A 13,649-nucleotide genomic window follows, 5' to 3' on the forward strand; every position below is an offset into this window, starting at 1 on the left:
TCAGTTTACTAACTCTGGTTATGTGCTCCGTATATATTTTAATAAATCAAATCGGCAGTGCAAGATTCACTAATTGCTCTATATCTGTGATTAATTTATGAACTTTTATAATTGCATCATAAAGCCAGATCCTTCACGAACTTTCACATATATTTTTCGATAGAAATTTGTCCCTAATTAATTAATTATTAATTATTATTCTACGGAGTGTTTGAATTGTTGTCGAAAATTGTAGAGGACGCCATTGGTTTTTCATTAATTACTATCCTTTACGCAATTAATTTATGAAACTTTAAGCACTGATTATAAAAAGAATGTCCTTGCGAATCTTCTCATATCACTTTTGTTCACATTTTGATTCTAGTTTCGGTGAGTATTAAATATTTTCACGGAAGATCGTGATGGTCGTCGTTACGAAATCATAGACGCCATAAAGCAAAAATTAATAACTAACAATTTAGAGTTAAATTCTTTACAAATATTATATAGGAATGCAGCCTGAAGTTCTAGCTTTACAATGAAATTATAAAAGTTCACAAATTGTTTACGGAAATTAAGTAATTAGTAATTCTTCACTGCCGGAGCCATTCTATCTTTTTCTATCCCCTCTCTCTCCTTGTCTACCACGTGACCAGCACTTCGACGACCTCCTTGCCTATTCTATATTCCTATCACTTTCTTGATTTTTGAGCCCAAATCATAGATGGCGCTGATCGCAAGCGGTAAAATTTTTATTCAAACTAGATACCTCTACTGGTTACGCGCTAATCATATATCTTAATAAATTAATTCGGCAGTAGAAAATTAATAAATTTCAAAGTTTCTGTAATTAATTCATGAACATTTATAGTTGCACAGCAAAGTTGAAATTATAGGCAACGTTGTTATACAATGTTTAATTTAATAATTAATACTTACATGAGCGATACATTTGTATTTCCTGCATCTATAATGATTATTTATATTTTCGTTTTCTTTCTGTAGTAAATAAGATTGCTATAGAAAAGTGTTTTTCTTGTATAATATTCTTATTATTTTGTAATAAATATATACTAACATAAGAAAACATAAAAAATAAATTTCTTTATTCAGTAATTTTATTTACAATTGTTTATTTACAATGTTTTCATGGGCAAAAAATGAATATAAAATAAAAAATAGATTGAGAAAAAACTACCAAACTATGGACATGCGGGAATCGAACCCCGGACCTCCACAATAGGAATTTTTGAATGTCGCCGTCAGACTACAACACAACTTTAAAAATGCTGGAAATAAATCTATAATTAAGAATATAATAAAACTTTAGTAATAAATATCTCAAAAATTATTGAGTAGTTGCGACTATAATAATATATATTCTTGAACTACATGACGAAATCTACAAACCTACAAAGTTTCAATTAAATCAATGACCCGAAGGACTTGCACTTTCCTTGTTAGTACACAATATAAAGTATACATCACTTTACCCAATTATCCTTCTCTCGGCAGTAACGTAACTTAACAAAATAATTTCCACGAGTACGATACAATTGTTTCATTCGCGTAGTTTCCTATTTTACCTATATAAATCCCGCATGATACCTATTGATAGTAACGTACAATGTATCCCTAACTCTCTTGAATGAAAGGGTTAATCCCTACTAAAAACTACCTCTAATTACCTCACGGTTACACACCGTTGCAAACGAATACGTTTGACCAATTAACAAGCCCTCGCAAGTATCCCCCATCTAGAAAACGAGTCTCCATCTTCAGCTCCAATTTTAGGCGAACGAGCTGTTGACCCGAAACGTTGCACAAGATTCATTTCCGCGGCGTGAATCGACGCGAACTCCTCGACCCGAGCAGCCACTCCAACGTGAAAGTCGGTTGCAATTACAAAGTTTGTTGCTGGCTACTCGCGCGTGAAAATACGTGTACAACACTAATGGCTAACGGAGCAACAACAACGAGGGCTTTCTTCTGTATTCCTTTCGTTTTTCCATCTTTTATCGTGATGCGGTGGAAAATCCATTATCCAAAGACCCATTATCTAAATATCCTGCTATTCGAATGCTCTACTATCTTAACAGTGTATCATCTTGATTACTTTAGTACAACACTGGCATTATACGTGTTAATGTCTCTTGTGTAACTGTGTTACATACAGCAAGCCAGAAAACTGCAAAACAAATATTGTAAAATTATTTTATGAATTTGTGATAGAGATCAGATGTATTATGTACAAGTTTATACGTCACCTAGATAATTAATGGATACATAAGTTACATGTGTAGTCTTAGGGTCACTACCTTTTTGATACTTTCTTGGGATATGCGCAAAACAAAAAATTGGAACTACTGGCTTAAATTCAGAGTTACTGCACTCTCAAAGAATTACTTTGTTAATTAGATTAATAACGTTAGATTAAACTACGGAAAGATTGGCTAGAAATTTCTCTCTGGAACTACATACTATGCTACTTAAAAATAAATATTTCTTTTACGCTCAAAATATACAAACAACAAGTTAAAGAGGGGTAATTTTTGACTTCAGCGATTTGTACTTATTGTACACTACTGGTACGTCAACCCTTTCCATTAGTCATTTACACACCAGTTTATCCACACATCCTCCTCTTAGGGGCTTCCAGTTTCTGGTGTTATCCCTACACTAATTCGTCTATACGCTTACACATTGATAGGTCCCAGTAACCGAGGTCCTGATTTGTCTATAGAGTTAACCAAACATCGGTTTATCCATGTATCCTCTTAGTAGGTCTTAGTGACCATTGGATACTAATTCGTTCATGTTACCTTGAATAGCATGTTAGCCACATATTGATTCGTCCACATATCCTTATCCTAGTGATTCCAGGGATCGTGTAACATTGGTTCGTTCGTTCACATTATCTCAGAAACAAACTTCGAAGTAACACATCAACCTTATTGCCGAAAATAATCGTAGTTTCAATCTATTATTCAATCGACCAAACATTAATTCTTCAATCGAGAGTTCCCTATTGTTTGATTTCTCATGTGTCGTGGACATAAAGTAGTTTTAAAATGATCAAATTTGAAAATTCCTTAAAACTCGCAAGTTCGATTAGTACCCAGCATTCCAACGTTTCTCTCAAAATTCGGAATAATCAATTTCACAATTTGCCACGAAAATAAAACTGGCAACTGTAAAGAGTGAAGAAACACACTGGGATGAGAGAAAGAAGAGGGTGCCATTACATAAATTTTCGCGAAGGAAAAACCGTGGCTGGCAATCGTTCCGCGATCAACAGTTGCTCCATTTATTACGTAAAGACAGTTCTACATCGGCCCTTTCAGCGACTGATATCTCCGCGTGCAGTTAGGCGCCGATTAATCTCGTTCGCGCTCGCCGAAAAATAAATCAGAATCGTTTTAAAAGCGCGCGCACGTTACCATTGCATGTTGCTACATCGGGAGAAATATTTATAGAAAAGGAGCTCGCTGGAAAAGCAGCACGGTGAAGCGAAGCTTTTTCATTCATCCTTTCGTCAAACAGACGTGAATCTTTTGCTCTGTTAATTACTTCCATTCAGTGGGGTTGTTCGTTCTAATTATATCACGTTCGTCTTCGTTCCTTTGTCTGTTCCATTCTTCCTCATTTTTCTTTTCTTCAGATTATCGTGTTCGGTATGACATGGCTCAACGATAGTTGAAAAATTGTTAAGGGTAAAATTATCGACCTGTAATATATGTATATACATATAAATAAGGTTTTAAAAAATTGAATGACGTTCTCAACTCTTTTTCGAGTTATTTTCCCAACGAGTTATTTACTAATTGAATGATAAGAGAAAGAATCTTGATATTGAATTAACTATATCGATGTTACCAAATTTTTTTTCTGACTTTTTTAGGAATTCACGGTACAAAGTAATTAAATTATTACTATCGTAATGATATTATTAAAAAAATTACTTGATAAAATATATATGTAATTATATTATGTAAGATTTTCGAAAATGAGTTAGATATAAAAGTAAAAATATTTTTTAAAGTTACGACCACTATCTTTTATAAATTTTGTATAGCTTCCTTTAAAGACCAGCGATTAAGCAAACATATACCATCACGTGTTCTACTGTTCCAAGTCGTTTTACTTTGCATAATGAAGTTTTGTTGTATCTTCGACCATTTTAAAGCTATGACATGGCTCAATTGCATAGGGTGCCTTGTATAATAGTTCTATAAACAGGTAGGCCGTTTCCTCGTCGATTTACCAACCGCTGAGAATCAATAACGCCCGATAATTTCCAGCGATTCGTTCCGGTTACCTAGACAGAGCACGAATTAATCTCGACGACCCCCGTCGATTAATCAGTCGATTCCACAGATGAAGGAAGATAAATTGCTTCGCTTTTCAAGTACCCTCTTCTCTTTACTCTCGGGTCGCCTTCTACTTTCCTGCGCCTTCCCTGTGATCGACCTTCGCGATGAAAAAAGAAAGATTACCGTGAAAGAAGATCCCGATGAAAAGAAACGACTGAAAGGCTTCACAGAGCACAAAAAGATGTAAGACTTTAAAAAAACTTTATTCTCGAGGGCTACTTGTTTCTTTGGGGGTAACCAAAGGGACACTGAGCCTTGGTCGAGAAGTATGAGGCGGAAAAAGGAGAAAAGAATTCTTTGAAAACTTCAATTTTCAAAATGGAACTTCTCGAAGAGGATTCGCAGAGAGCAAACTGAGAAAATTCTTCAGAAGTTACATTCCAGAAGACTATTACCGTTTTCGAAAACAATAATCCTGGTGAAAAAGTAAAGTTCCTCGGAGACTTCGTTCTTGAAGAAGATTCTCAACGTGTTCGAAGAAGAATCTTGATAATGAATACACGAGGAAGAATGTAGAAGTATCGTTGAGCACTCGTTTTTCATAGACTTTCTGCTATTTCTTTTAAAAAAGAAAATTCTAATGAAAGATTGAAGAAACCAAAGAAAAGAGTATCTTTTCAACAAAAGCAAAAAAAAATAACATAAAGAAGGAATTTAAAAGGAGAGTTAGGAACTAACCTTTGGGATTTCATTTTCATTAAAGGACTCACAATCACACAGGAGGATCCAAATGTAAATCAGGAATCTTCAGCATTCTATTTTCTAGAAAGGAAATTTTAATGAGAAGATTGTTAATAAAGAGAAGAAAAGAAGAAAGTCAAGAAATATTTTTCAAAGACCTCAACTGTATAATAATATATATGAACAATTCGTAGTCTTTCATTGCCAAAGACACAATTCTTTGAGATGCCAATCGTACCAAAGATCACGAGCATTCAACGAGTACGAGATGTCAGGATATGACCGTCTGCGTGAATTCCTCGATTCCATGTCGTTTCCTTGATCCTAAACGGTAATCTATAAAATATCGGCTGTCTACGAGTACAGAAGGATCAACATCTAGCTATGTAGGTCGGCAACCATCAAACGCACTTGTACGGATTATACTTCATACCTTTTGCCTTTAGGAGATATTCACCGCGCCTCTAATACCTCGTTCCTGTATTCTTGGAAGCGTTCGTCATTGTACCGTGCGATTTCATTTTTATAGTGCTCCACTGGGACTACGTTTTAATGCTCCATACTGCCGGTTTTCCTCCTTTCCTCACTCCTTTTTCTTTTTCTCCCATTTTTCTTTTTATTTCTCTACTTTATTTTGCCTCTTAGAGCGACTTTTATGGTTAGAACACTCATTCTTTTTATTTCTCTACTTTATTTTGCCTCTTAGAGCGACTTTTATTGTTAGAACCCTCTTTCCTTGGTATATTACGGCGACGGGCATACTATACATGGTGTTTCAGGTATATAACTAGGTTGAATTATGCTTTTGGTAGAGTTTGAGATGTTTGCGTTAAAAAAGAAGTTTGCAAGATAAAAAGTGAATTGCTTTACACTTGTGAGTCTATACTGATATCGTATAGTTTTGTATATCTTTCGTGTATCTGCTGTTTGTTCGAATATTCCTTTGTAACTGAAAAATTGAAAATGCAAAGTAAATACTTTGTACAGAGATTTAAATATACTAAGTTTTGCTTCAAAAAGATGTATGAAATGTAAGTATCTAAAACAGTACACACATACAAATTTTTAATATTACATTTACTATTCAAGATTCTTTTGAATTAATAATTCTTATATTCAGCTATTTTAATATTTTCTTTCGTGTATAGAGCGAGAAAGATTGAATATTTGAAATTATAAATATGAATATAAAAAAAATTTTTAATAGTAAGATTGAGAAATGCAAAACAATAAAATTTTCAATATAAATGTTGAAATTTTATTCTTTTCAAATATAGTATAATTCATCTTTTTCGTAGTATTAAATATTTCAGTGATTTAGTAACGTTATAATCCAGAGATTCCATAATAGAATGATATTTTAGTACCTTTGATTGGCCACCGTATACTTATTTAAGTTATTTCGTGACCACACGCAAACATAACCTCGCGTGACCGATGAGAAGCATACGCAACATTAAACTTCAGTTTAGCCAACGCAATTGTCTGATTAAGAAACTGTCTCAAAACGCCTAATTTTCCACTCTTTTAAAAATCTTCTTCGAATATTATAGCTTTTGAAAGTCTCTTCTTCAATCAAGTTATAAAAGTTAATTTCTTGTCCAAAATCAATATCAGAAATTCTTATTCCTGCAAACTTCTATCCTCACGGTGACATTCTTTACTGTATCGGAACCTATATATTAGATTTCAGTTGAATAATTCTTTCCTCGTCCTAATTTTGTATTCTTTTTTAATATCCGCTCAAAAAAACATGTCGTAAATTATGACACTAAGAATACTTAAAATCTAAAAATTGATTTTTCTATGATCACGTGATTTAAAATGTATCCTATAATGTCACCATTTCTTTGATATATTATTTCCCGCGTATATTTTTCCTTATGATTTCCGGCGACATTCATCACTAGTCAGTATAATGTCATAGCAATTTTAATTGATGCACCCTTAAGAAATACAGCCTTTCAAATTAAATATAGGTTTATGAAATACTACTTCCATAATTATTTGTGAAAAATGTAAAATATATAGGTTTATTAACGATAGCAATTATGATATAAAAGTAATAACGATGAAACAGATGAAACGGAAATAGACTCGCGTAGTAGTATGCAGCGTAGCAAGTCAGACGAACAGACATAACCAAGTGTACATATGAAAACTACGGTAAACTTGTCTCGAAGAATACTTTCGGATGGAATCCAGGCCAGAAAAAAGTTCCAATTACTCGTCGTTCGTTCTTCTCCCGCTTACTGCGCATAACCAAAGTGTAAAAGTCACTTTTTTCATTCCTCCATTCTGAACATTTCGTAATGAACTTCAAAATCCACAGATACAAAATCCACAGATACAAATATGCAAAATTAGTATAATATTAACTGCCACGATAATAGCAACATTTCTATTTGGAACATCGATAGCAAATAAGGAAAAAATTAAGTGTCATATGACGATCGGCGAATAATAATTTTGAGACACAAATCTGGCTACACGAATACATGAAAGAAAGATGTAGTTTAAAAAAGGAAAAACAAGCTGTAGAGATACATTTTACTTTCAACAGATAGTTTTGGTATTTGGATAATTAACACTTCTTGATAAGTCACGTGGTAAATTGTTTTAATCTATATTTATATAGTGCAAATTTTATTATTAAATTTTTAACAATAAATGTTAAATATTCATTTCCAAACGTAGATTTTATACTACAGATATTAAATTGCCGCGAGAATCATTTAAAACTTTAATGTCCCAAGGATCTGATACCTCATCCGCTGTCAAGCCTTTCAAACTCGCAAGGCAAAAGTTTGAAGAATCTCCATGCGACCGTAGTGCACGAAAAACCGCGCAAGCGAAAAAAACGTAACAAGAAACAAAACAAGAAGAGCGAAATTAATGGATCGTGGGTTTATCATTACATTTATATACAATTCGAAATATTTTATCACGAAAACGTTGACAAATAATAAAACAATCATTACAGGAATATGGTATATATACACACACTGCATACTTACAGTTTTGTAAGATTAACAGTGGGTGGAAGTACAATGACATCAAGAGGCTCCAGGATGGACAAGAAGCCAGCCCCACGACAGGAAAACTCCCGTCCGTCGGCAGTGACGTTGCAAGATTCCAGGAGACCGGGTCCACTAGAGGAACCCGGCTGCTCCTCGGCGGAGCAAATCCGGCAGAGGAACATTGCCAAAATGACAGCAGCAGTAGTGCCGCGACAGGACTGCGTGCACATGCCGGCCAGCTTACTAGGCTTCTCTTCTTTCCTTCTGCCGGAATCGCCGCGCCCAGGACACGTTTCACTTCACCGCATTATATTTATCAAACGCACATCGGGACTCGGGTCCCCTCAATGCACGAGCAAGCAAACACACGAGATGGCATACAGAAAGGAACGCGCGACGTGTTAAGGAGCTTGCAAGCTCACGAAACGGACAACGCGCGCGCTCACTTATCCTTTGCTCAACTCGACCTACAGATCCGTTTAACACAACGAACGTTTACTAACTGACAGCGCGGCTACGTGAGTAGCTGCACCATTTCGCCCTTTTGCTCACAGTTTGCTCCCCACTACTACCGCGTTCGCCTCCTCGAGCCAATCAACTTTCTCCGTTGAACGCCACTACCGATACTCTTCACTGTAATAGACTCACGACGATCGGCACATTGCGATCTACCGTATATAGAGATTCGGTGGATTTTATGATTTTTAGCTTTTGTTTTTTAATTTTGTAGGAGAATGATTGAATAATGTTTAAATAGTCAAATGTTGACCCCGTGTTGCGTGAAAGGAAAAAGGAATCTTGTATGTCGTGTTTTTTTTAAAGTAATTCCTTTTAAATTAAAAATTTTATAAAATATGTGTTAAACAGATTCAAAAATATATGTTTAAAAAAGTATATTGTGTATATTCCTTTTTTCTGTTCATGATAATAAATTGAAAATAAAAAATATGAATTATATATATGTCTAAATAAAATCAAAGTAGAAAAACTAGTAATTATCGAAAGATCAAATATACTTAATACGTAAACATAAGCAAATATTGACATTATAAACTTTGACCAACGCTTGTAATATTAACTATAAAATCATTCAAAATAAAATCATATTTTTATACCATATTTTTAAAGAATTTTTACTTTTTGTATATTTTTCTCGTTTTTCTCTGAACATCTATGTAATGATTTATTTTACATTTAACTTTTCTCTGAAAGTTCGTAAAAGATGTATAGTATGCCCTCTCTACGCTGTATATCAAAACATGCAACGATAGGAATCGGTAATTTTAATTAATTCTCTCTATAGGTAATTAAAATTCCTAAAAAGATTATGACTTTCAGTTATATGAATATATACATATATATTTTTATAAAAACACAGACTTTTATAAGTTTCATTATTTGCAACACAATACTACCATATAATAATATAAATCATAGAGTAACTTTAAAAATATGTAATTGATCATAAAAAATAACTTAATGTATATATGAGTCATTGAGGTAGTGAATACATTTTGATTTATTTTCAAGATTACGCAATATCAGACGTGTCAAAGTGTGAATGGGAAGGGAATAGTAATATCTATGTACTTCATTTACAAACAGAATCATTTATACAAAATATGCAGCCAATTGTGCCATTTTATCTTTCGGAGGACGGGGTTTACCCCGGCTGCGACCTTTGGCGTGACCACGGCCACGGGTTGTAACCGGTTTCGAAGCAACTGCACGATGCTTCTCTACGAGTGCCATAAAAGCTGGTGTGCAAAAAACGCAACCAGTCATCTCAGTAGTTTCATTGGGAAGCTTACTTTTTTCCTATAATCAAAAAAAAAAGAAATTTATTTCAATACTTTTCTTAATTTGACGTTTAAAATCGATCGTTTTACCTGTTTATATTCTACAGTAACTAATTGTGCTCCACAGTCACACACTTCAGTGTCGACTGTTACTTTGTGGGCATTTTCGAATAAATGAATAATAACATCGCAACGATTACATCCAAGTTTCCATTTAGGTGCAGCTGAAGGATCGAGGACGAGTATACCAGCATTGCACTCTAGGCAACTCGATAAGCCATTAGAGTTCATACCATGTGGACAAGTTGGATGTGTGCAAGAATTACACCCACTCATTCCTTTTTTCATATCTCTGAAATTTATGATTGATGTAACAAGCTAAAATTTTGTAACAACCTAAAATTGGATATATTCAAATAAATAAGATTACCTAAAAGGGGGATTATTGTAACAATATGGACAAAATGTGTAACTTTTCCCCCGTGCTCCAGTAGACCATGAAAGCAATTCGAATTCGTCCAATGGACACTTTAGTTCTTTATAAATTCGAATATTTCCATTTTGTGGTAAATTATATGTTTCATTACAATGTGCGCAGTGCATCCTTGATGGTTTTGTTTGTATATATTTCATGTAGCGTCGACATTTTCCACACCTAAATACAAAAAAATTAAAGGAAAACATAAATACTTAAATCATAATATATATATATTCACTTATATGTAGATGTTATCTATTTATTTACACTAGTATTATATATTCACCTAGAGTGTGCTTTTCCCGATGCAGAGAGGGGAGAAAAGGAAACTTCAAACAACTGATCCATTGCTTCTATATTTTTTACAAAGTAATGGAATTTTTGTTTGAAGATTTCAACTGTATGCTGTAACATAGCATGAAAATCAGCTCGACCCAGAGCTATTAAATTTAATTGTTCCTCAACTGCAGATCTCATTGTAGGTAACACCAATTCTGGATCTATCTAATATTAATTTACAATTATAAGATATAAAGTATTACATGTAAAGTAATTAATTGCTCTCTATACGTGTGAAAAAATATGTACCTTTTGGTATCCATGAACTAACACAATTCCTAAAGAAGTAGGAACTAATTTCCTACCAGTTGCCACATTAACATAATTTCGCATACATATGTTGTTTATATGTACCGGAATAGAGGCATCGGTTCCAATGCCATGTTTCTCCATAAGAGATATTAATTCAGATTCCGTCAAATAATCTGGAGGTTGCGTGTAACATTCGGCTAACTTTATCTATAAAAACCATTACAAAAATAATAAAGAATTAAAAGATCTATATATTCATTTTATAATTTACCTCTTGTATATTAACTTTTTCATTTGCTGTAAATCTGGGTAAAGTATCGTTGCTTCCTAGTGCCTGCCATGGAAGTATACTAGTATACCCGAGGTCTAATAAACTATGACCATTTGCCGTAAATACTTCCATTCCTATCTCAAATTTAACTGTAGTACTTAGATATTTACAATCGCTAGCCAGCTACAAAGTATAAAACATTTACGATTTTTAAATTAAATAAAAATTGTTATATACAATATTCAATTGACTATATTTACCGTAGCGATAAAATGTCGCGTTATATAGTCATATAATCTCCACGTGTCCCCATCAAGATCGTTTCGTGTAGCATATTTCATAGGAGTAATAGGCGGATGATCTCCAACATTTATTCCTTTTTTTGGTCTATTAATACCAGTTTCTAATATTTTACGTACTTGATCTCCCCAATCAGGACTGCTTTGTTGTTGCTTTAACTCTGCACTAGATATGAATACTTCTGCATATATTTGAGTAAAAAATAAAAAAATGTTAAACTTCCTTTGACTTACAGTAAATCGAAATTTTCTGGGTATAACGTTGTCTCAGTTCGAGGATAACTTATATATCCTTGAGTATAAAGGCGTTCCGCAACCTGCATAGCATGATGAGGACCCATTCCTAAACCTGAACTTGCTACTCTCATCAATTCTACTGTATTCAAGGCTATAGGTCGCGATTTTGTTTTTTCTGTACATTTTATGCTTACAACACTAATCAAACACATATTGTTATATTATTATAATATTAATCTAAAGTATTAATAAATATACATATCTAATACTTACGTTGCTTGATCATATTCTTTCACATGACTTAGAAACATATTTGCTATCTCCTTGTCAAAAGATTGCACGCGACTCCAGTTCAGAGTAATGTCTTGACCATCGGAAGATTTAACTGTAACCTTCAATGTATTCGAGTTTATCTTCTTCCTCTTACTGAATCATAGAGAGATTATATTCTGACATATAAGAGGTAGTTATATGTCTAAATAAAACATAATTATTTTAATACCAATAAATTATACCTGTAGAACCCAATAAGGATCTGGCTTAAATGTTTGAATTTCATCATGCCTTTGCACACAAAATCCTAATGTAGGAGTTTGACAAGGACCATAGGAAATTAGAGACACATCCAAATCTCCATATTTCCCCTGTTGAAAAGAAACATGGAATATTACATTCATATATATTTTGTAATATAATTTATAATGACTATACCTGAAAAAATTTTGTTTGGAATCTTGTGAAAGCACAACCAATTCGCAAATCTAATTCTTGTCGAGCATCAACACTCTTTGCTTCATTTTCATTTGGCTTTACTAAGTTTAACAATGCAGATTTTATGTCCTTCTCTGTAATAGCAGAAAATTTTGCCCTCCAAATATCCTACAATAAATATAAAATTCATAAAATGATTAAGGTAATATAGACAATTAAATTAAAATTATAAGAAACCTACATTCGGATTTAATCTTCTATTCATTCCTTGTTGGACTGCATATATAACTTCGAAACAAATATTTTCCCCTTCTTTGTCACAATCCAGCCACAATATTAAGTAATCACAATGTGCTCCTTCTTTAGCCAAAAAGTAAGGAATTTTTAATCTAGGAACTGCTTCTTTCTTTTCAGTTGGACATGAAAATAACTCTGCCTTAAACGTGACAAAAAATATTTTATTAAAATAATAACATTATAAAGGAAAATTTATAACAATATAAGTTTATAACTTACAGGATCAACTTTGTCCCAATTATTATACTTTCCAATAAAATCTAATGTCATAACATGACCAAAAACAGAGGTCATTTTAAAATTTACAGTTTCGGATCTAAATTGACCTACCCACTCGTGAACTGAATAAGATGTATTTAAACCTAAAATTTTTTTTATGAATAGATGTATTATAAAACTATGAATATGATATGATAATATGAACTATTATATCGTAAATTTAATTTTTTTTATTTAAAATATTGATAACAAAATTATAGATGTATTGTCACACAAAAACTTAACCTACCTTTTCGTGAAGTGGATCGACCATTACTTAAAATGTTAGCTAATGAAGCTGCCAACGATGGCTTTTCAGCCACCATCAAAGCTGTTTTCATTTTTATTCAATTTCTTATTTATATACTGATTTTTATAAGAAAATACCGACTTTTATTAAGAGACTCTGACAGCATACATTTGAAGAAACTTCCTATGTGTGAATGAACGCATGTACATTAATATATCATGCATTCCAAAATATTTAAAAAACTATTAGATTACTTTTTAAATTAATTATTGACGTCTATTTTGATTTTTTCTAGTTGTAAAGAAGATGTTGACTTTTAGACATTGATTAATGAGACAATTACACACAAATCTATTTTTTATACAATATACAGTGAAGTTATCAACGCAACAAGTTCACATTTAT

The 13,649-nt window shown here is 33.0% G+C and overlaps 2 protein-coding genes across 3 annotated transcripts in view; both read right to left on the minus strand.

The window, feature by feature from the left end:
* Window positions 1-8,441, minus strand: part of rk (G-protein coupled receptor rickets) — a 42,540-nt gene extending 34,099 nt beyond the window's left edge. The window contains exon 1 of the mRNA XM_017906604.1: window positions 8,051-8,441. Coding sequence (XP_017762093.1) covers window positions 8,051-8,283 — 233 coding nt within the window. The 5' untranslated portion in view covers window positions 8,284-8,441. The remainder of the gene's footprint in view (window positions 1-8,050) is intronic.
* A 1,169-nt stretch (window positions 8,442-9,610) lies between these two features.
* Window positions 9,611-13,012, minus strand: Top3beta (DNA topoisomerase 3-beta). 2 transcript variants are annotated; one of them, XM_017906619.1, is made up of 13 exons: window positions 12,956-13,012; window positions 12,681-12,875; window positions 12,440-12,607; window positions 12,244-12,372; window positions 12,002-12,120; window positions 11,726-11,926; window positions 11,453-11,657; window positions 11,193-11,375; window positions 10,919-11,128; window positions 10,617-10,834; window positions 10,283-10,507; window positions 9,943-10,204; window positions 9,611-9,871 (listed from the first exon to the last, which is right to left on the minus strand). In XM_017906619.1, exons 1-13 carry the CDS (start codon window positions 13,004-13,006, stop codon window positions 9,665-9,667), a joined length of 2,373 nt encoding a protein of 790 aa, XP_017762108.1. In that variant the 5' UTR covers window positions 13,007-13,012; the 3' UTR covers window positions 9,611-9,664. The 2 variants fall into 2 exon arrangements, with proteins under 2 accessions (XP_017762108.1, XP_017762109.1); XM_017906620.1 differs by lacking the exons at window positions 12,440-12,607; window positions 12,681-12,875; window positions 12,956-13,012 and having other exon boundaries at window positions 12,002-12,154; window positions 12,244-12,357.
* Between the last annotated feature and the right edge of the window lie 637 nt (window positions 13,013-13,649).

Source organism: Eufriesea mexicana, unplaced genomic scaffold, assembly GCF_001483705.2.
Source record: "Eufriesea mexicana isolate 0111107269 unplaced genomic scaffold, ASM148370v2 scaffold5767, whole genome shotgun sequence".
Classification (NCBI taxonomy): domain Eukaryota; kingdom Metazoa; phylum Arthropoda; class Insecta; order Hymenoptera; family Apidae; genus Eufriesea; species Eufriesea mexicana.